This window comes from Pseudonaja textilis, chromosome 6 (assembly GCF_049901715.1).
Source record: "Pseudonaja textilis isolate UNSWEBS1 chromosome 6, rPseTex1.2, whole genome shotgun sequence".
In the NCBI taxonomy this organism is placed as follows: domain Eukaryota; kingdom Metazoa; phylum Chordata; class Lepidosauria; order Squamata; family Elapidae; genus Pseudonaja; species Pseudonaja textilis.
Genome location: NC_141995.1, coordinates 49,215,918 through 49,231,654, shown reverse-complemented (window position 1 = coordinate 49,231,654; position 15,737 = coordinate 49,215,918). Strand labels below are relative to the sequence as shown.

General features: G+C 41.4%; 1 protein-coding gene across 12 annotated transcripts in view; it reads right to left on the bottom strand.

The window, feature by feature from the left end:
• PDS5A (PDS5 cohesin associated factor A) overlaps positions 1-15,737 on the bottom strand; it is a 66,110-nt gene that overhangs the window by 26,661 nt on the left and 23,712 nt on the right. For all 12 annotated transcript variants that reach the window (XM_026699829.2, XM_026699834.2, XM_026699830.2 and 9 more), the window contains 12 exons: positions 15,366-15,446; positions 13,526-13,666; positions 11,477-11,592; positions 10,014-10,108; positions 9,356-9,501; positions 8,394-8,545; positions 7,395-7,508; positions 6,600-6,681; positions 4,903-4,951; positions 4,674-4,813; positions 2,313-2,428; positions 583-688 (listed from right to left, as the gene is read on the bottom strand). In XM_026699829.2, coding sequence (XP_026555614.1) covers positions 583-688; positions 2,313-2,428; positions 4,674-4,813; positions 4,903-4,951; positions 6,600-6,681; positions 7,395-7,508; positions 8,394-8,545; positions 9,356-9,501; positions 10,014-10,108; positions 11,477-11,592; positions 13,526-13,666; positions 15,366-15,446 — 1,338 coding nt within the window. The remainder of the gene's footprint in view (positions 1-582; positions 689-2,312; positions 2,429-4,673; positions 4,814-4,902; positions 4,952-6,599; positions 6,682-7,394; positions 7,509-8,393; positions 8,546-9,355; positions 9,502-10,013; positions 10,109-11,476; positions 11,593-13,525; positions 13,667-15,365; positions 15,447-15,737) is intronic.

Here is a 15,737-nt window from a genome sequence, read left to right as displayed (position 1 = left end):
CAGGTATCTGACTGTAAATCACGTGACCATGGAGATGTTGCAACCCCCCTAAGTGTGAAAAATCATCATAAGCCCCTTTTTTTCACTGCTGCTGTAACTTTTAACGGTCACTAAATGAACTGTTATAAGTAGAGGGCTACCTGTATTGAAATTGGGGGGTGGGGGGAAATAAACCAATCCACGTGGGACAGACAGGGACAGACAAAGGACCACAGGTGGCCCAGGGACTGCAAAATGCCCAGGTCTGATCTAGACAAGCTATAATTTCTTCTCAGAGAAGCTCATTTTAAACGTAAGGGGAAAAAAACAAGGTAAGTCAATGAAATCGTCTTTTTAAAAAAATCATTCTAAATGTGACTTTATCTTGATCTACGCCAATGTTAGTCTCACTAAACCGTTCCATTACTTGCTGAAATGCATTTGACTTCTAGTGCAGCCGAAGTCTTGCTGGGAAGAAAAAAAGAGTTTTAAAATACTGGCCAGAAAACACCGTTTTTGGGTCAAAAATGTTCTGGAAGGGGTTGGACCCCGGTCATTTCATAGGGGATACTAGAGGAGAGATTTAAATTTAACGTGGAGTACCTTGAGAAGTTCAAGCCCTGAGCGGATTGCTGTGTCAGGACTTACACCCTCCTCTTCGTCGTCGGCTGTCCCTTCTATTGATTTATTCATCAGCTTTACCAACGCGCTAAAAGAAGACATTCCAAGATAGACGTACGCTCAGTCACACGAAGAATTACCGCTCGCAGGTTTTATACATTCAATCTATTCCTTTCCCTCCCCGACTAATCCATTTAATTAGCAACCCCGACATTCTCATTTATGACCAACCGGCTTATTTTCACAATTTTCCAGGATAGGAATCAGAGGTGGGATTCAGGCGAACCGGGTAGTTCCGCCGATCATTTGGCCCCGCCCGCTCGCCCCTGCTCTAGTCTGTCTTTTACTTCTCTGTTTTGCAGCTCAGCTCAGGGGTGGGATTCAAATTTTTTAACAACCGGTTCTGCGGGTTGGCTAGGTGGGTGTGACCATGTGACTGGGTGGGTGTGGCTTCTTTTTGCAGCCCCCCCCCCCTCCTGGGCCCCAGGGAAGCCTCCTTGCGGGTGGGGGGGTGTTGCTCCCAGAAGGCTTCCTTGGGGCCCAGGAAGGCAAAAAGCACAGTGCGCCAGGGGTGGGGTGGGCACAGCCTCCCCTCATGCCCCCCTTTTTGCCTTCCTGGGCCTCAGGGAGCCTCCTGGGGGGGGGCATTTTTGCTCCCAGAAGGCTTCCCTGGGGCCCAGGAAGGCAAAAAATGGAGCGCAGGGGGGGCACAGCCCTCCCCCACAGCCCTTTTTAGCTCCTGGGTCTGAGGGAAGCCTCCTGGGCGAAGCAGTAAGACAACGAGGGGATCCCAAACCCCCAAAACTTTAACCTTAGACTGTCTAACTATTGACCTCACCCCTTTCCTAAGAGGTCTCTAGGGGGCGTGCATAAGCGCACCAACGTGCCTACCGTCCCTGTCCTAGTGTTTCTTTTATTTTTTGATTTTTCTTTAATGTATCCATGTATTCATAACTATGTTTTTACTTATATCTATTATCTTGTAAGCAATTGACAAATAAAAAATAAATAAATAAATAAATATAAATCCTGGCACAGCTGATCATTAGAACAGCTGATCGTCGGGAGTGGGAAAAAAAAAGAAATACCTTAAGGAGTGACTGGGCGGGGGAGAACGCAGTCAGATGGGCATGCAGGCAATGTCGCGCATGCGTGAAAAGGACTGACTGGGCGGAGGGGAGGGGCTGGTGGTGAGGGGAGGGGCCAGCCAGGGGCACGATTTGCCGGTTCTCCGAACTGCACAGAATCATAACAACTGGTTCTATAGAACCGATCCGAATCGGTAGAATCCCACCCCTGGCTCAACTGATTCTCACGGCACAGGGATTTGCCGCGCCTCAGCTGTTTTACTCACTGGGGCTGAAGTAGAAGGTAAGTATTAACAGCTGAAAATGGGTGGTTGCGCTCACTGAACCAGTTATTACACCAGTTGAACCCCACCACTGGATAGCATTCAACTTATGACCGTCACGGAGTCTGGCCCTTATGGCTGTAAGTCATGATGGTCGTAATTCAGGCTACCCACACTGCAAACAGTTGAGCCAAGTGCTCGAAATGCAGTCATGTGACCACAAGGGAGATGGCCGCAACTGCGAGCAGTCACTAAATGACCATTCATAACTTGAGAACTACCTATATTCAAAGCAGCCAAAGACTTGGATGATTTTATTTTAAAGTTGTGCTGTGAACATTGCAACATATACTGTGCTTACCTGATAGCTTCTGAGTCAATATGCACAGGAGCAATTCTTTCTAAAAGAAATTTCACCATCTCTAAGAAAGGATTGGTTGGTTGCTTAGGATTTGCAAGCTTCCGGGCTATTTCCCTCTGCAAACAATAAGGTTTAAGTCATTTGATAAATAAGAGAAACACACTCACACAATATGCTGAACAGAAGCAGCTTTTTAAAATCCTACCACTTTCATAGTGTACACAGAAAATAAATATGAATAACAAGAAACTAAAAGGAGATTCCTATTTAAGCCACCTTGTTGTGATTAGCCGACAGCAGGTGCGGACGGCTGAGGAGAGCGAGACTCAGATAAGGGGCCAGGACCATTAGGGAGTGGACTGCTGCCATCAGAGATTGTGGGGGCTGGCAGCAGTGATGAGAAGGGCTGCTTGCAGGAAAGAGCAGCTGCAGCAGTACAGGCGACTCGGGAGTAAGGCTGCAAGGTAATGGCCCCTCCTTCAGGAAGATAAAAGCCAGTTGTGAATCGGATGTTCTTTGCAGGAAGCAAAGACGTTCTGAAACTCAGGCTTGTGGACATTGCAGTATCTTAGTTGGTATTTGAAGACCCTTATGTTGTGAAATATTTCTTATCTGTGATTCTTGGCAGTCTCGCACAGTTTTGGCAAGGCTTGTGCTTATCAGAGTTAGTTTGCAGCAGCCTTTTAACCGGGGATTCGTAAGATTCATTAAAATGTTTCTGTTCCCTTTAGTTATTGTTTGTCTTATTGGAAAAGGGTTTGAGTCAGAACACATCTGCAGCTTGAAAAAAAAATGGAATGTTATTTAGCAAATAATATACAGGGAATCCTCAACTTACAACAGTTCATTAAGTGACCGTTCAAAGTTACAACAGCACTGAAAAAAAGTGACTTATAGCCGGTTTTCACCCTTACAATACTCACGGCATCCCCATGGTCATGTGATCAAAATTCAGATGCTTGGCATCTGATTCCTACTTAAGATGGTTGCAGTGTCCGGGGTGTGTGTGTCACATGATCCCCTTTTGTGACCTTCTGACAAGCAACATCAACAGGGAAGCCAGATTCACTTAACAATCATGTCACTAACTTAACAACCACAGTGATTTACTCACGACTGGCAAGAAAAGTTGTAAAACGAGGCAAAACTCACTCAGCCAATTTCTCACTTAGCAACATACATTTTGGGCTCAGTTGTGGTCGGAAATTGAGGACTACCCCTTGCCTCCCTTGATTCAATGTGGTCTCCAAAGACTTCACTGATATTTCCAACTTAAGATTTTTTTTTTTGATCTCAGCAAGGATCAACTAGGTCTGTGTTCGCAAACCTATGGCAAGAGTGCCAGAAGTGGCACGCCGAGCCACTTCTGCCGGTATGAAGAGCTTGTCCGGAAGAGCCCCACTGCGCATGCACGCGCTGCTGCCACCCGACAGCTGATTTGTCGTGTATCTGGTGTGCATGCACAGGAGGAGGGGTTGCGGGGGTGCACGGGAGACACATGTCCATGTGCAGATGTGTGGCGTGCACGGGGGTCGTGCACACATGCGCAGATGGATGGTGTGCGTGGGGGAATCGCGCGTGTTGAGGCAATTCCCCGTTAGGAGAATGAGTGCATACAGGGAGACGTAGTGAGAATAATGTTGAATAACACATGACCAGCACACAGATACACTGAATAGTAAAATGTCGGTTTTTACTTCCAGTAAACGGTTAAACAAAGTCCAACCAACAGTCCAAGTCATACATGGTTAAAGCAGTCAGTTTTCACTCCAAATAACAAAGTCCACTATCATAAACAGTCAGTAAATAGACTCACAGCAATCCAAGAATGACGATCAGCAACAGTCAATAGGAAAAACACAGAAACCAAAAACAACGAACATCAGAACATCTAGCAGCAAGCAGCTCACAGCAACAACAGAACAGAACAATCCAGGTTTCTGGCTCTATCTTATGGCCGTTTGAGGAAGCACACCCAATTACAATTTTAGCATTCCCTTAAAGAGACAGTATTAAATGTCTATCCTGGTTTATATATTTCCAACCCAACTGTTAGGTGACTATCAATTCCTAACAGCACGCATGTGCAGCATGTTGCGGGGGATTGCACGTGCATGCACAAGGGGTGGGTGGGGGCCCAGCACACATTGCCTTCTGGGTGCTGGCACGCAAACGCGAGCGCATGCGCAATTATCAGCATGGGAGCCACAAAAGGTTTGCCACCACTGAACTAGGCGTTTCATCTACTGTGACTTATTATCGCAACAGAAATCTAAAGTTGTTACAAACCTTTGAGGAACGTTCTAAACTGAACATGGTATCGGCATTTGAAAGAAAGAAAGAAAGAAACAAACACCTTACCACACAGATATCTGCCTGTTTACAGGAACATGTAGGGCTGATTAGCACTTCAAGCTGAGAACGAAGTTTCTCATCATCACCGAGGACTTGATTGAACTTTTTCACAAAATCCTGGGCTTTTCCAGGATCTGGAAGATTTTCTATGGAATTATAATGGAAAAGTGTCAATTCTAGTTGTGGCTTTGAACCTATGCTAAAAAGTTTTTTAATTCTAATCCACAGGTCTTACTTGCTATGGTCATCAGCTTTCCGAACATTGCAGCACTGTTTGCCTCCGACTGAAAGGAGAAGTTTAGATGAGAATTCACACAGATTTGTCATGTAATACAGGGGTCCCCAAAACCCCCCGTCCGTGGACCGGTACCAGAAATCGGGCCATGCAAACAAGCAAAGCCCCATCCGCAGGGTGCAGGTAGTATGTCAAACTACACACACCCCACCCCCGGTCTGAAAAACTTTTCTTCTGTTCTGACTCAGCTCCCCAAACGTGGCAAACCCTCTGTAGTTAAATCAATGATTCCTTTATTACGAGCGCCGGCAGCCCCAGCACAAAGTCTCTCTCTCTCTCTCTCTCATGGCAGGCAAACAAGTCCAGCCGGCTGGGAGATAAATAGTTGTCTGCCACATCTATTCATCTCTGCCCCCTGCCTTTTATCCCCAGAGTTAGGGTGGGGCTTGGCTAGCAGCAGTGGTTCTTCCGTCCCAAGGGCCGGCCCATAGATTCCCGTTGCTCTCCTCTTGCTTTCAGCGCATCCGCAGGTCAAGGCACTGGACCCAGATGTTCCTGGGTTGAGATAGCCCAGGCTTCATCTCTCTCTCTCTTTCTCTGTCTCTCTTTCTGTCCCTGTTTCCCCGTCTCCCTCTCTCTTTCTCCCTTTCTTTGTCTCTTTTCTCTGTCTCTTTCTCTGTCCCTGTCTTCCTCTCTCTCTCTCTCTTTCTCTGTCTCTCTTTCTGTCCCTCTCTGTCTCCCCGTCTCCCTCTCTCTTTCTCCCTTTCTTTGTCTCTCTCTCTCTCTGTCTGTCTGTCTGTCTCTCTCTCTCTCTTTCTCTCCATGGAACTGGTCCCTGGTGCCCAAAAGATTGGGGGCCACTGACGTAACCCTTCTCTGACTTGTTCATAAATTTAGGGACAATTTTCAGCCCAGCCCGCTTTTGAGATTTAGCAATAAATGAATATTGCTGTTATCAGATGGCTTATAAAAGCCAGATTGTAATGTTTTAAAAGATCGCTTTTTCTTCCCTTGGCTCATCCATATTTTGCACATATATAGCTAGTCCTCTACTTACAACAGTTCATTTAGTGACTGTTTGAAGTCACAACAGAACTGGGGAAAAAAGGACACGATCGTTTTTCACACTTCTGACCGTTGCGGCAGTCCCATAGTCATCTAATCAAAATTCAACCGGACAGCAACTGACTCTTATTTATGACCTCTGCAGTGTCCCATGGTCACGTGATCATCTTTTGTTACAAGTTCATGAGGAAGCCGGATTCACTCAACAACTGTGTTACTAACTTAACCACTGCCGTGATTCACTTAACAACTGCAGCCAAGAAATGTCGTAAAATGGGGCAAAATTCACTGAACAAACATTTCGTTTAGCAACAGAAATTTCGGGCTCAATTGTGGTCCTAAGTCAAGGGCTACTTGTGTTATACAGAGTGTTAGTAGTACTTTGCCCTTGTGGGAAGAGACATCATCAAGATGACACCATATCATTCTTTGTGCGGTAGATTTTACCATATTTATGTCTCATTATAAAGCTCTCAACAGGCAATTATTTGGAAAAATAGCAGAGTTCAAAGAATAGATTCAGAGTTATTTAACACAGCAATTTTGAAACAAGGAATATTCATATTCTAAAATACAGCAATATTAAAAAGCAAAACATGCAAAGTAGAACAATTATCGATTTTGAAACCTACGGTGGGTATTTTATGCAAATCTAGCAATTCCCGCATATGACTCCTAAGCATGTTCTGGCACTTCCACATTTCATTCAATGCCCTGGGCATAAAGACATGAAAAATATATTAAAGCATGAAAAAAAAACGTGACTGTGTACATAGCATATGGAGCTCCATGGCATTCTCCACCCAGCAGCTTTTTTAAAAAATGAGATAGCTCTTCTACCCTCAGTAATGTCAAAGTTTATGCACATATTTAAGTCCCAGATTCCTACCACTTCTTACTTAATTTTATGATATGAGCCTCGGTGGCGCAGTGGTTAGAGTGCACTGCAAGCTACTTCTGCAGCCAGCTGCCTACAATTTGGCAGTTCAAATCCCACGAGGCTCAAGGTTGACTCAGCCTTCCATCCTTCCGAGGTCAGTAAAATGAGGATCCAAATTGTTGGGGGCAATATGCTGACTCTGTAAACCGCTTAGAGAGGGCTGTAAAGCACTATACAGCGGTATATAAGTCTAAGTGCTATTGCTATTGCTATTTAATTCAGACACTCCCACATGCAGTTTCCCCAATTTACTCAAGAATTCATTTCGCAAAATACATTTTTTAAAGTAGTTCTGAAGATTAGCAGGCTGCCTTGATCTGAATTCAATGTAGCTAGTGACTTCAACGATCTGGCCATTACACCACAGAAGAAACTCTGCTGAGCTAACAAGACATGTTAACTTAAAACATCTGTGCACGGAATATTTAAAATACTGGGGAAATAGATTTAAAAATGTAGCTGTTGTCCCAGTCAAAGCCATACTCACTTAACAGCATTTGGATCTAAGCTAGCATATAAATAATATAAGCACTTCATTCTCTCTTCGGTTTCCAAATTATGAGGAACAAGATACTGAGCAAAAATTTTCTCCACCAGCAATCTGCAAAGGAACAGAAAAGCAGGCATCGTTTAAATTGCTCACAGTTTAATATGTTTAAAAAATTGTTTTAAAGGGGACTGTCCTACACAGATACATAGGGCGGAGCAAGGTCTGCAAGGCAATGAGGCCAAGAAGAGGTAATCCGGCTTGTGGTGCTTTGGTGCAGGCAGGAATCCGCGACTGTGCGCGGTCCCTGCCTGTGTTCACTGCCTGAGTGCCCCGAGCCATTTGGCTTCGGGGCTAAGCCACCTTTGTAGAAGGTGGTGAAGACTGGGGGGGTTCTGGCAGGGACGAGAGACATCGCATCTCTCTTCCCTAGCCGGCTAAATTTCCCTCTCCGATGGCAGTTGAGCGGCGGTCTGTAATGGCGGCCACATAGAAGAGCTCAGCCGGAAAAAGAAAGTGCTGGAGGAGCTTGTGAAGAAGTGAAAGTGATTTTGCTGACCGGGACAAAGGAACAGTGAAAGTATCCTGGTATTTAACACCTACTAAAGACACATTGTTCCCAGACTGAGTAAGCAGCGAATGAATATTAAAGGGAAAACTTTTTTTTTTTCTTTTCACTCTCCTTCCAAACGGAACAGCTCTGAGAGAAATCGGAAAACCCGCATTGAAGGTATGCTAAATGCTAAAGACTATGCTAATGCCAAAGGGATATGGATTTCTAAATATTTAAAGAAATTTTTTTTCTTTTGCTGTGAGAAGAAGAGGTAATCCATGCTCCATGATACATATATGAGAAGGCGGAGTATTTGAACATGCATCTGCCAGATATAAGTGGCCAACCATTGTAGCTGATCTCTAATAAAGAAAGGAAGGGAAGGATGGAAAGGTCAGGCTGCTTTGGGATTTTATTCCAGGGAGAGAACAGATCCACCCACTTACTTATCATCAATGCTATTCTGATAATAGATGTGCAAAAGTTTGTCCTTTATCCAGCTGACTTTCTCGGCCGCATCTTTTCCAGCTTCAGCATGGAGGCAGTATTTCTTGTACAGCTGAGCAAGTCCCATCATCGCTTCTTTTCTTACCCGCCACTTAAAAAAGAAACAAACACAGGCCCAGGGAGATGATGTTACAATCAGCTCGGGCTTAAAAATTCATGACCAGAACACATCAGGAAAGCTGCGGCTTGACTTAACCACAGAAAAGTGAGCACTCTTTAGGTTAACAGCATTACAAAAGCTATATTGATAAATGAGATTGTACCAAAGGTGCTTATTTCAAAAAGCAACTGGACTTTCTTGTTTGTTTTTTCTCCCTCGAAGAGGTTTCGCTTCTCATCCAAGAAGCTTCCTCAAATCTGGAAGAAGCTTCTTGAACGAGAAGCGAAATGTCTTCAAGGACAAAATCCAAGAAAGTCCATAGACAATTGAGATTGTTAAAGGATTTAAAGCGGTCTCATTCCAATCACAGGGCCTCCAAAAAGTTCCTGTATTGTTCTTTTTTGGAGAATCTCCGTAGACAATTGTAACTGTAATTTCTAAATGGTAAGTCGACATTTACCTAATCTACAATCACAATTGTAATTTCTAAATGATAAAATCAATAGTTTGTAAAACTTTTGGGAAACTACTTTTATTTTGAAAAAAAAACAACAACAACCACGCTGCAGCAATGGTAGGAAATGATTTCACGCACACAGAACACGCTCCCAAACAAGAAATGTCAGTTTTGTATTTGTCAACATAAAACAGCTCATCGACTTTTATATTCAGATGAAAGGCAATTGAACTCTCCTTTCAATAACTGCCATTCATTTTTAACACAACAGCATGACATGTCTTGTCCATCCGTGCCCTCAGAACCCCTCTAATGTGGAAATTACAAGATGCAAGTGACTTTACCCGCTTATCCAGTGTCCTTTCCCTGACAAAGCCAAGGAGCTGGTCATTGACTAAAGAAAGATCTCTTTTGCCCGCAGTTATGATTGTGACAATGACATCATGACGGATGGCTTCTTCTGGATCATGGGATCTGACTTTTAAGTATTCTATTTCAAAAAAAGAAAAGTATGTGACTTCCCCTGAAAAATACTAGGTGTTCATACGCCTGCAACTAAAGAGCAAAGCCTTCAGGAATATTAAAATTAAGGGGTGTGATGCAGAACATATTGATAGACTACATTAATTAGGGATGTCAACAAAACCTGTTTGTAAAATAAATATAAGTTCAAGAAATACATATCAAATTTAAGTAGGCAAGTAACCAACAAAGAATGACAAGGGAAGATCTGATTTGTAGATAGTCTGCTGCACTGAGCTGATAATTGGATGGTATTTCACAAATGGATTGATAAACACCTCCTCTTATTTTATATGTTGAGTGGTGCAAGATATAAGCATCATTAACATTTCCCATTCTTTCTATGAAGAAACGTATCTCCAGAATGTCTCCTGAGCCTTGTGATTAATAATTCTTTGATTATTATCAAACCAGTGTTGTACCTTCATGTTATTTATTTGAACCTATTATCCTCAATTCTTCTGAATTAAGATATCTTACCAGTGAGGTCTTTTGCTAAATCTGGGTGGTTCATTAAACAATGACTTGCAAATTTCACACTTTCTAATCTCACAGGAACATGAATATCATTGAATCTAAAAGAGAGGAATATATAAATCCAAAATTATATTCGACTTCAGTGACGAATACAATAAACTAAATATGCTTTCATGAAAATATACTTTCACAATGCTACATACTACAAATATATAATCCAACATACTGAGCATCCCACACAATAAACCAAATTCAATAAATAAAACAAAAAGTAAGTATTTTCAGTTTGACAACACAGAAAAGACAGGAAAATTAAAATGGATAATTTCTCAAAACCAAACCCGACTTCTTAAAATAAAGCAAAAACTAATTACTATATTCAGTATTCAAGGTAAATGCAAATACAAACATGTATTTACTGTACAGTACATGCATATTATTTCAAGGAATGATAACCGCATAATGTATAAAACCAAGAAAAAAAATCCATTTGGCTAAAACATATAGATAGCATTTCAAGTTCAAAATATGTTATATGAATGTCACTTACTATAATACAGTAAATACACATAGTATTCACTGCGTTACAAATTTTATATAGGTCTTTTAAAAACAAGCAAAGTTTTTTAAAAAGGTGTTACAGAAAAAGAATGTCTAAAATCAACCCCGATATATATATAATTATAAGAACTTATAATTGACTTCAGGAGGAAGGGAGATGTACATTTACCATTGTACATAAATGGCAAGGAGGTGGAGAGGGTTGGTAGTTTTAAATTTCTGGACACTTATTTCTCTTTGAGGACCTCTCATGGATTATGAACGCTAACATGCCTGTGAAGAAGGCACAGAAGAAGAGGCTGTACTTCCTGAGAATGCTCAGGAAGATTAATCTATCTCTACTACCACAGCACCATTGAGTGTCTTGACATACGGCATTCTTGCATAGTATGGGAGCAGCTCTGTAGCAGACAAAAAGGCTCTACAGAGAATCATTAAAACTGCCCAGAATATCATCGGGCTCTAGCTACCAGCCCTGGACAACATCTTCGCATCTTGCTGTTTGAGGAAGTCACACAACATTCTCAGAGACTCTTTCCATCCTGCACACAATCTTTGTGAACTGCTGCCTTTTGGCCAAAGATACAGAACCATTAAAGCTCGGACCACACATTTTCTGAACAGTTTTTATCCCAGAGCTAGAATTGCACTTAACAATGAACTTAAGGACCACTATCAGTGAGCTGTTGGACAGTATTACTTGGTCTGTTGTGTGGGTCTTGTTTGTTTTTAGGAGGTGGGGGATTTTGGCGGATGGGGAGGTGTTTGGGGATTGTCATGTGTGTCCATGTTGAGTCTGGTCTCTGGGTGTTCTGTGAATTTCATTGTATGTATACTGTGTATATACGTACAATGACAATAAAAAATTCAATTCAATTCAATATATATATAGTTGCATTTCTCACCGGCCAAGAAAACACTGCCAGAGTGGACGATTTTGTGTTGCAAGATCCGAATCTTTGGAACCAAATAACTTTGCTAAAAGCCTTACGACAGCTAAGCGTTCTTCTCCATCATTGCTCTGTCAATTAAAAAGACAAAAGTGAAAGGTATGCATATAACATTTAAGCAAGTTGGAATATTTGCTCTCATTCCACAAAGTAAGTTAAATCAAAGTAATGGAAAGTTTAAAGTTATGCGCTTCACTTGAAATCCTTTCCTAGGTTTAATGCAGGTAGTCCTTGACTTATGATCACAATTGAGCCCAAAACCTCTGTTGCTAGGTGACATAGTTGTTAAGTAAGCTTTGCATCATTTTGCGCCCTTATTTGCCATTGTTGTTAAGTGAATCTGGCTTCCCCATGGACTTTGCTTGTCAAAAGATTGCAAAAGGGGATCACATGACCCTGGGACACTGCAACGGTCGTAACTATGAGTCAATTGCCAAGAGTCTGATTTATGATCACATGACTATGGAGATATTGCAGCAGACATTATGTTGTATGCCAATTTTTGTCCGGCCAGAAATGAGATATCTCTTCATAGGGATGTCTCTTTTTCTCTGATTTTTTTTTAAGCAATATGTAGAGCAAGGGTCGAACCCGGTTTAAGGCTTATGGACTTCAACTCTGAGAATTCCTGAGCTAACATGACTGAAGGAGGAATTCTGGGGGTTGAAGTCCACAAGTCTTAAAAGCTTAAAAGCCAAGTTTGGAGGCCTCTGCTACAGCACCTAAGATTTTCAGCCTAAAACAAGGGTCTTTGAACTTGGCCAGTTTAAAGCTTGTGGATTTCAACTCCCAGAATTCCTGAGCTAACGTGACTGGAGGAGGAATTCTGGGAGTTGAAGTCCACAAGTCTTAAAGTTGTCAAGTTTGAAGACCGTTGATGGAGAGTAACATATACCCAACTTACAACTGATCCTTTAACGACAGTTCAAAGTTACAACAGCACTGAAAAAAAATAACTCTTCACTCTTATGACAATTGTAGCATCCCCACGGTCACATGATCAAAATTCAGATGCTTGGCAACCGGCTCATATTTATGACTGTTGCAGTGGGTCATATAATCCCCATTTTGTGACCCTCTGATAAGCAAAGTCAAGGGGGGGAAGCCAGATTCACTAACAACTGGGTTAGTAACTTATCAAACAACAGTGGCAAGAAAAGTCATAAATAGGACAGAACAACTGTTTCACTTAGCTATGGCAATTTTGGGGTTCAAATGTAGTCGTAACTGGAGGACTACCTGTATTCTAAACATGACCTCACTAGTGCAGGATAGAATGGTACTATCACTTCCTATGAGCTTGACAGCAATGGCACTTAAGACTTATATACCGCTTTATAGTGCTTTACAGCCCTCTCTAAGCGGTTTAGAATCAGCCTGTTTCCCCCAACAATCTGGATCTTCATTTTACCCACCTCGGAAGGATGGAAGGCTGAGTCAACCTTTGAGCCGGTCAGGATTGAACCTCTGGCAGAGGGCAGTTAGATTGCAATATAGAACTCTAACCACTGCGCCACCACAGTTTCCTTCCTTCCTTCCTTCCTTCCTCCCTCCTTCCCTTCCCTTCACAAATAATAGCACTTAGACTTATATTCCACTTCATGATTTCACCGCCCTCTCTAAGCGGTTTACAGAGTCAGCCTGTTGCCACCAGCAATCTTGGGTCCTCATTTTACCCACCTCGGAAGGATGGAAGGTCGAGTCAACCTTTGCGCCAGTCAGGATCAAACTGCTGGCAGTCGGCAGAATTGGCCTGCAATATACTGCATTCTAACCACTGCGCCATCACAGCTCCCGATGCTATCCTTCTGCGATACAGCCTAGGATTGTATTACTTATTCTGTTTCATGATTCTTTGGAAGTTGTCCAAGATATAGTTACTTCCATTGGCAAGTACAGAAACCAACGTGTTCTGACAAAGTCTCCGATTCAGGCCCTTTCCGTATGCCAATGCTACAGGCTTTCCATACATACAGAACCTGAGGTAAGGTCAATTCTTCTTACCTTCAGCTTGAACTCCAGCTGTGGCATGACAGACAACAGTAGATTGGGATCAACGGCGAAAAGTTCTTGTATTAGATCAAATATATGCTCAGACAAGTCACTCACAGAAGACTTTCCTAGTACCAAAACCTGATTAAAAAACTAATAAAAGAGAAAATGTTTGCTTTAAAAAGTAAATATTTTCAAAACATCTACACATTTTAACTGATCATTGCCATAACTATCACACGTTTGCAAAAACTTTGTTCAATATTAAAGCATTCCTCCCGCCCTATGGCTACGTCAGGTAGTACGGGGATCCAAGTGTAGGACACAACCCTGAGGATGGCTGGTGGCTTGAGGACGCTCCATCATTTTTTAGCTTGATCTATTTTGGAATGAATTTTATCTGGATTTTAAACCTTTTTTAAAAAATTGTAAATTATTTCCATTTATTATTTTAACGCTAAAGATTTTTCAGAACAAAATAAAGCTTTCACTTGTATTGTATAAATATTTCAAGGGAGCAACCTTAAGTTGGTGTTATAGGAGTAATTCAGGGCGGAGGAATTCACATTTACTTATATCCTATTGATTTGACATAATCCAGGAAGGAAATTATGTTTTTCTTACTGTCAATTCCTGTAAGCAGGTATAAAATAGTCCTTGGACTGATAGTTACAAATCTAGAATATTTTCCACTGACTCATGGCTGTTTCCTATTTGACGGTCTAGGAAAAGGGAAGCCTGGCGATAAGATATGGAGAATTAACTTTGTCTATTTTTGAATGGATTTTTATATGGATTTTATTGCTTGCTACTTGTAAACCAAACCAAAGTCGCTTCAGCAGTGAGATGGGGCAGTGTATAAATTTGATTAGTAAATGAACAGAATTGTGGTTTCAATTTCTATCCAATACACAGCATCAAAGATGAAATTCTATCACCCTCACACATATGTTGGAGCAGATTACAGGACACCCAAGATTCTCAAGATAGCAAAAACCATTAAAAATTCCTGTCTCAAGCATTAAGAGTGTAGACACTAAGGGTCTTTTTAAAAAAAAAAATGGAATGGTAATCATTTTGAAATCATAAAGCAAGATTATCCTGTGGGATATATTTTCGACAACAAGTGTATTTCGCAAGGACACTGCAAGTTAAAAGATTAGCATTCTACTTCAGTGCAAATTGTGGACTGAAGCAGCTGAAACTTTGATCATATTGATGGCCTTGGATCAGATTATTTAGTAACGTGATGCAACTTAATAATTTTCCCTAACTGTATTTTACACACACAAACTCCTTCACTTCTATCCTGCATCACAAACACATGAACAAGTTCACAGATAATCCTATTGAAATTAATTACCCCTGTATAGGTACTCAGCCTTAAAGCCAGCTTTTATTTGAAAACTCGATTTCCCCCCCTTATAATTGGCTTGCAGATTTTAAAGTTACCCACTCTGTAAGCATTTGTAGCAAGTGACAAGGCAGTTATAACCCACATCACTGCTAATTATTTCTACCTCTAGATGCTGGGCGGTCTAAAAATTCGATGTGCTACACCCAGTAATTTCTTGTTTATCAGCACACAATGTCAGTTTGCTAACCTGGCCAACACAGCATGACTGCCTTGTCATGAATTTAGCTTATCTCTGACTGAAATAGTGGGAAGGAAGAGAGATGTAATAGATGTAGGATTATTCTTGCTGAGTAATTGGCCTCATAGTGCATGTAAAGTATCAATGCTCATTTTCAAATGTTATAAATTTGCTATAATGAATCCAAAGAAATATTCAAAACAAGTAAGGTTTTAAAATGCAGCAATCGCTAGTATGTTAAAACGTGTAATACATACATTGGCAATGCATGGTTCAATGGTTTGGACTGTTCTTTTCAACAGGATTTTTGCAAGATCAAAGGCCTGTTTATTAAGGTTCTAGAATAAAAAGAAAAAAATATTTAAGAAAATTACAGTTATTAAGCAATTCATGCTAGATATTTCCGAACACAAGGTATGAGGCAAATTCTAAAGTGTGATATGTATACATGTATGCGGCAGATAGATAGATAATAGACAGATATTGATACAGACAGACAGACAGATATATACATATTAATCTTGCCTTTTTACCAGGGAAGATGTGAATGAACCTTACGTTCATGAATATTACTATAAATCTGTTCTTTTATAGATAGGAGAATATGATTCGGCAACATTCTGGCTGTG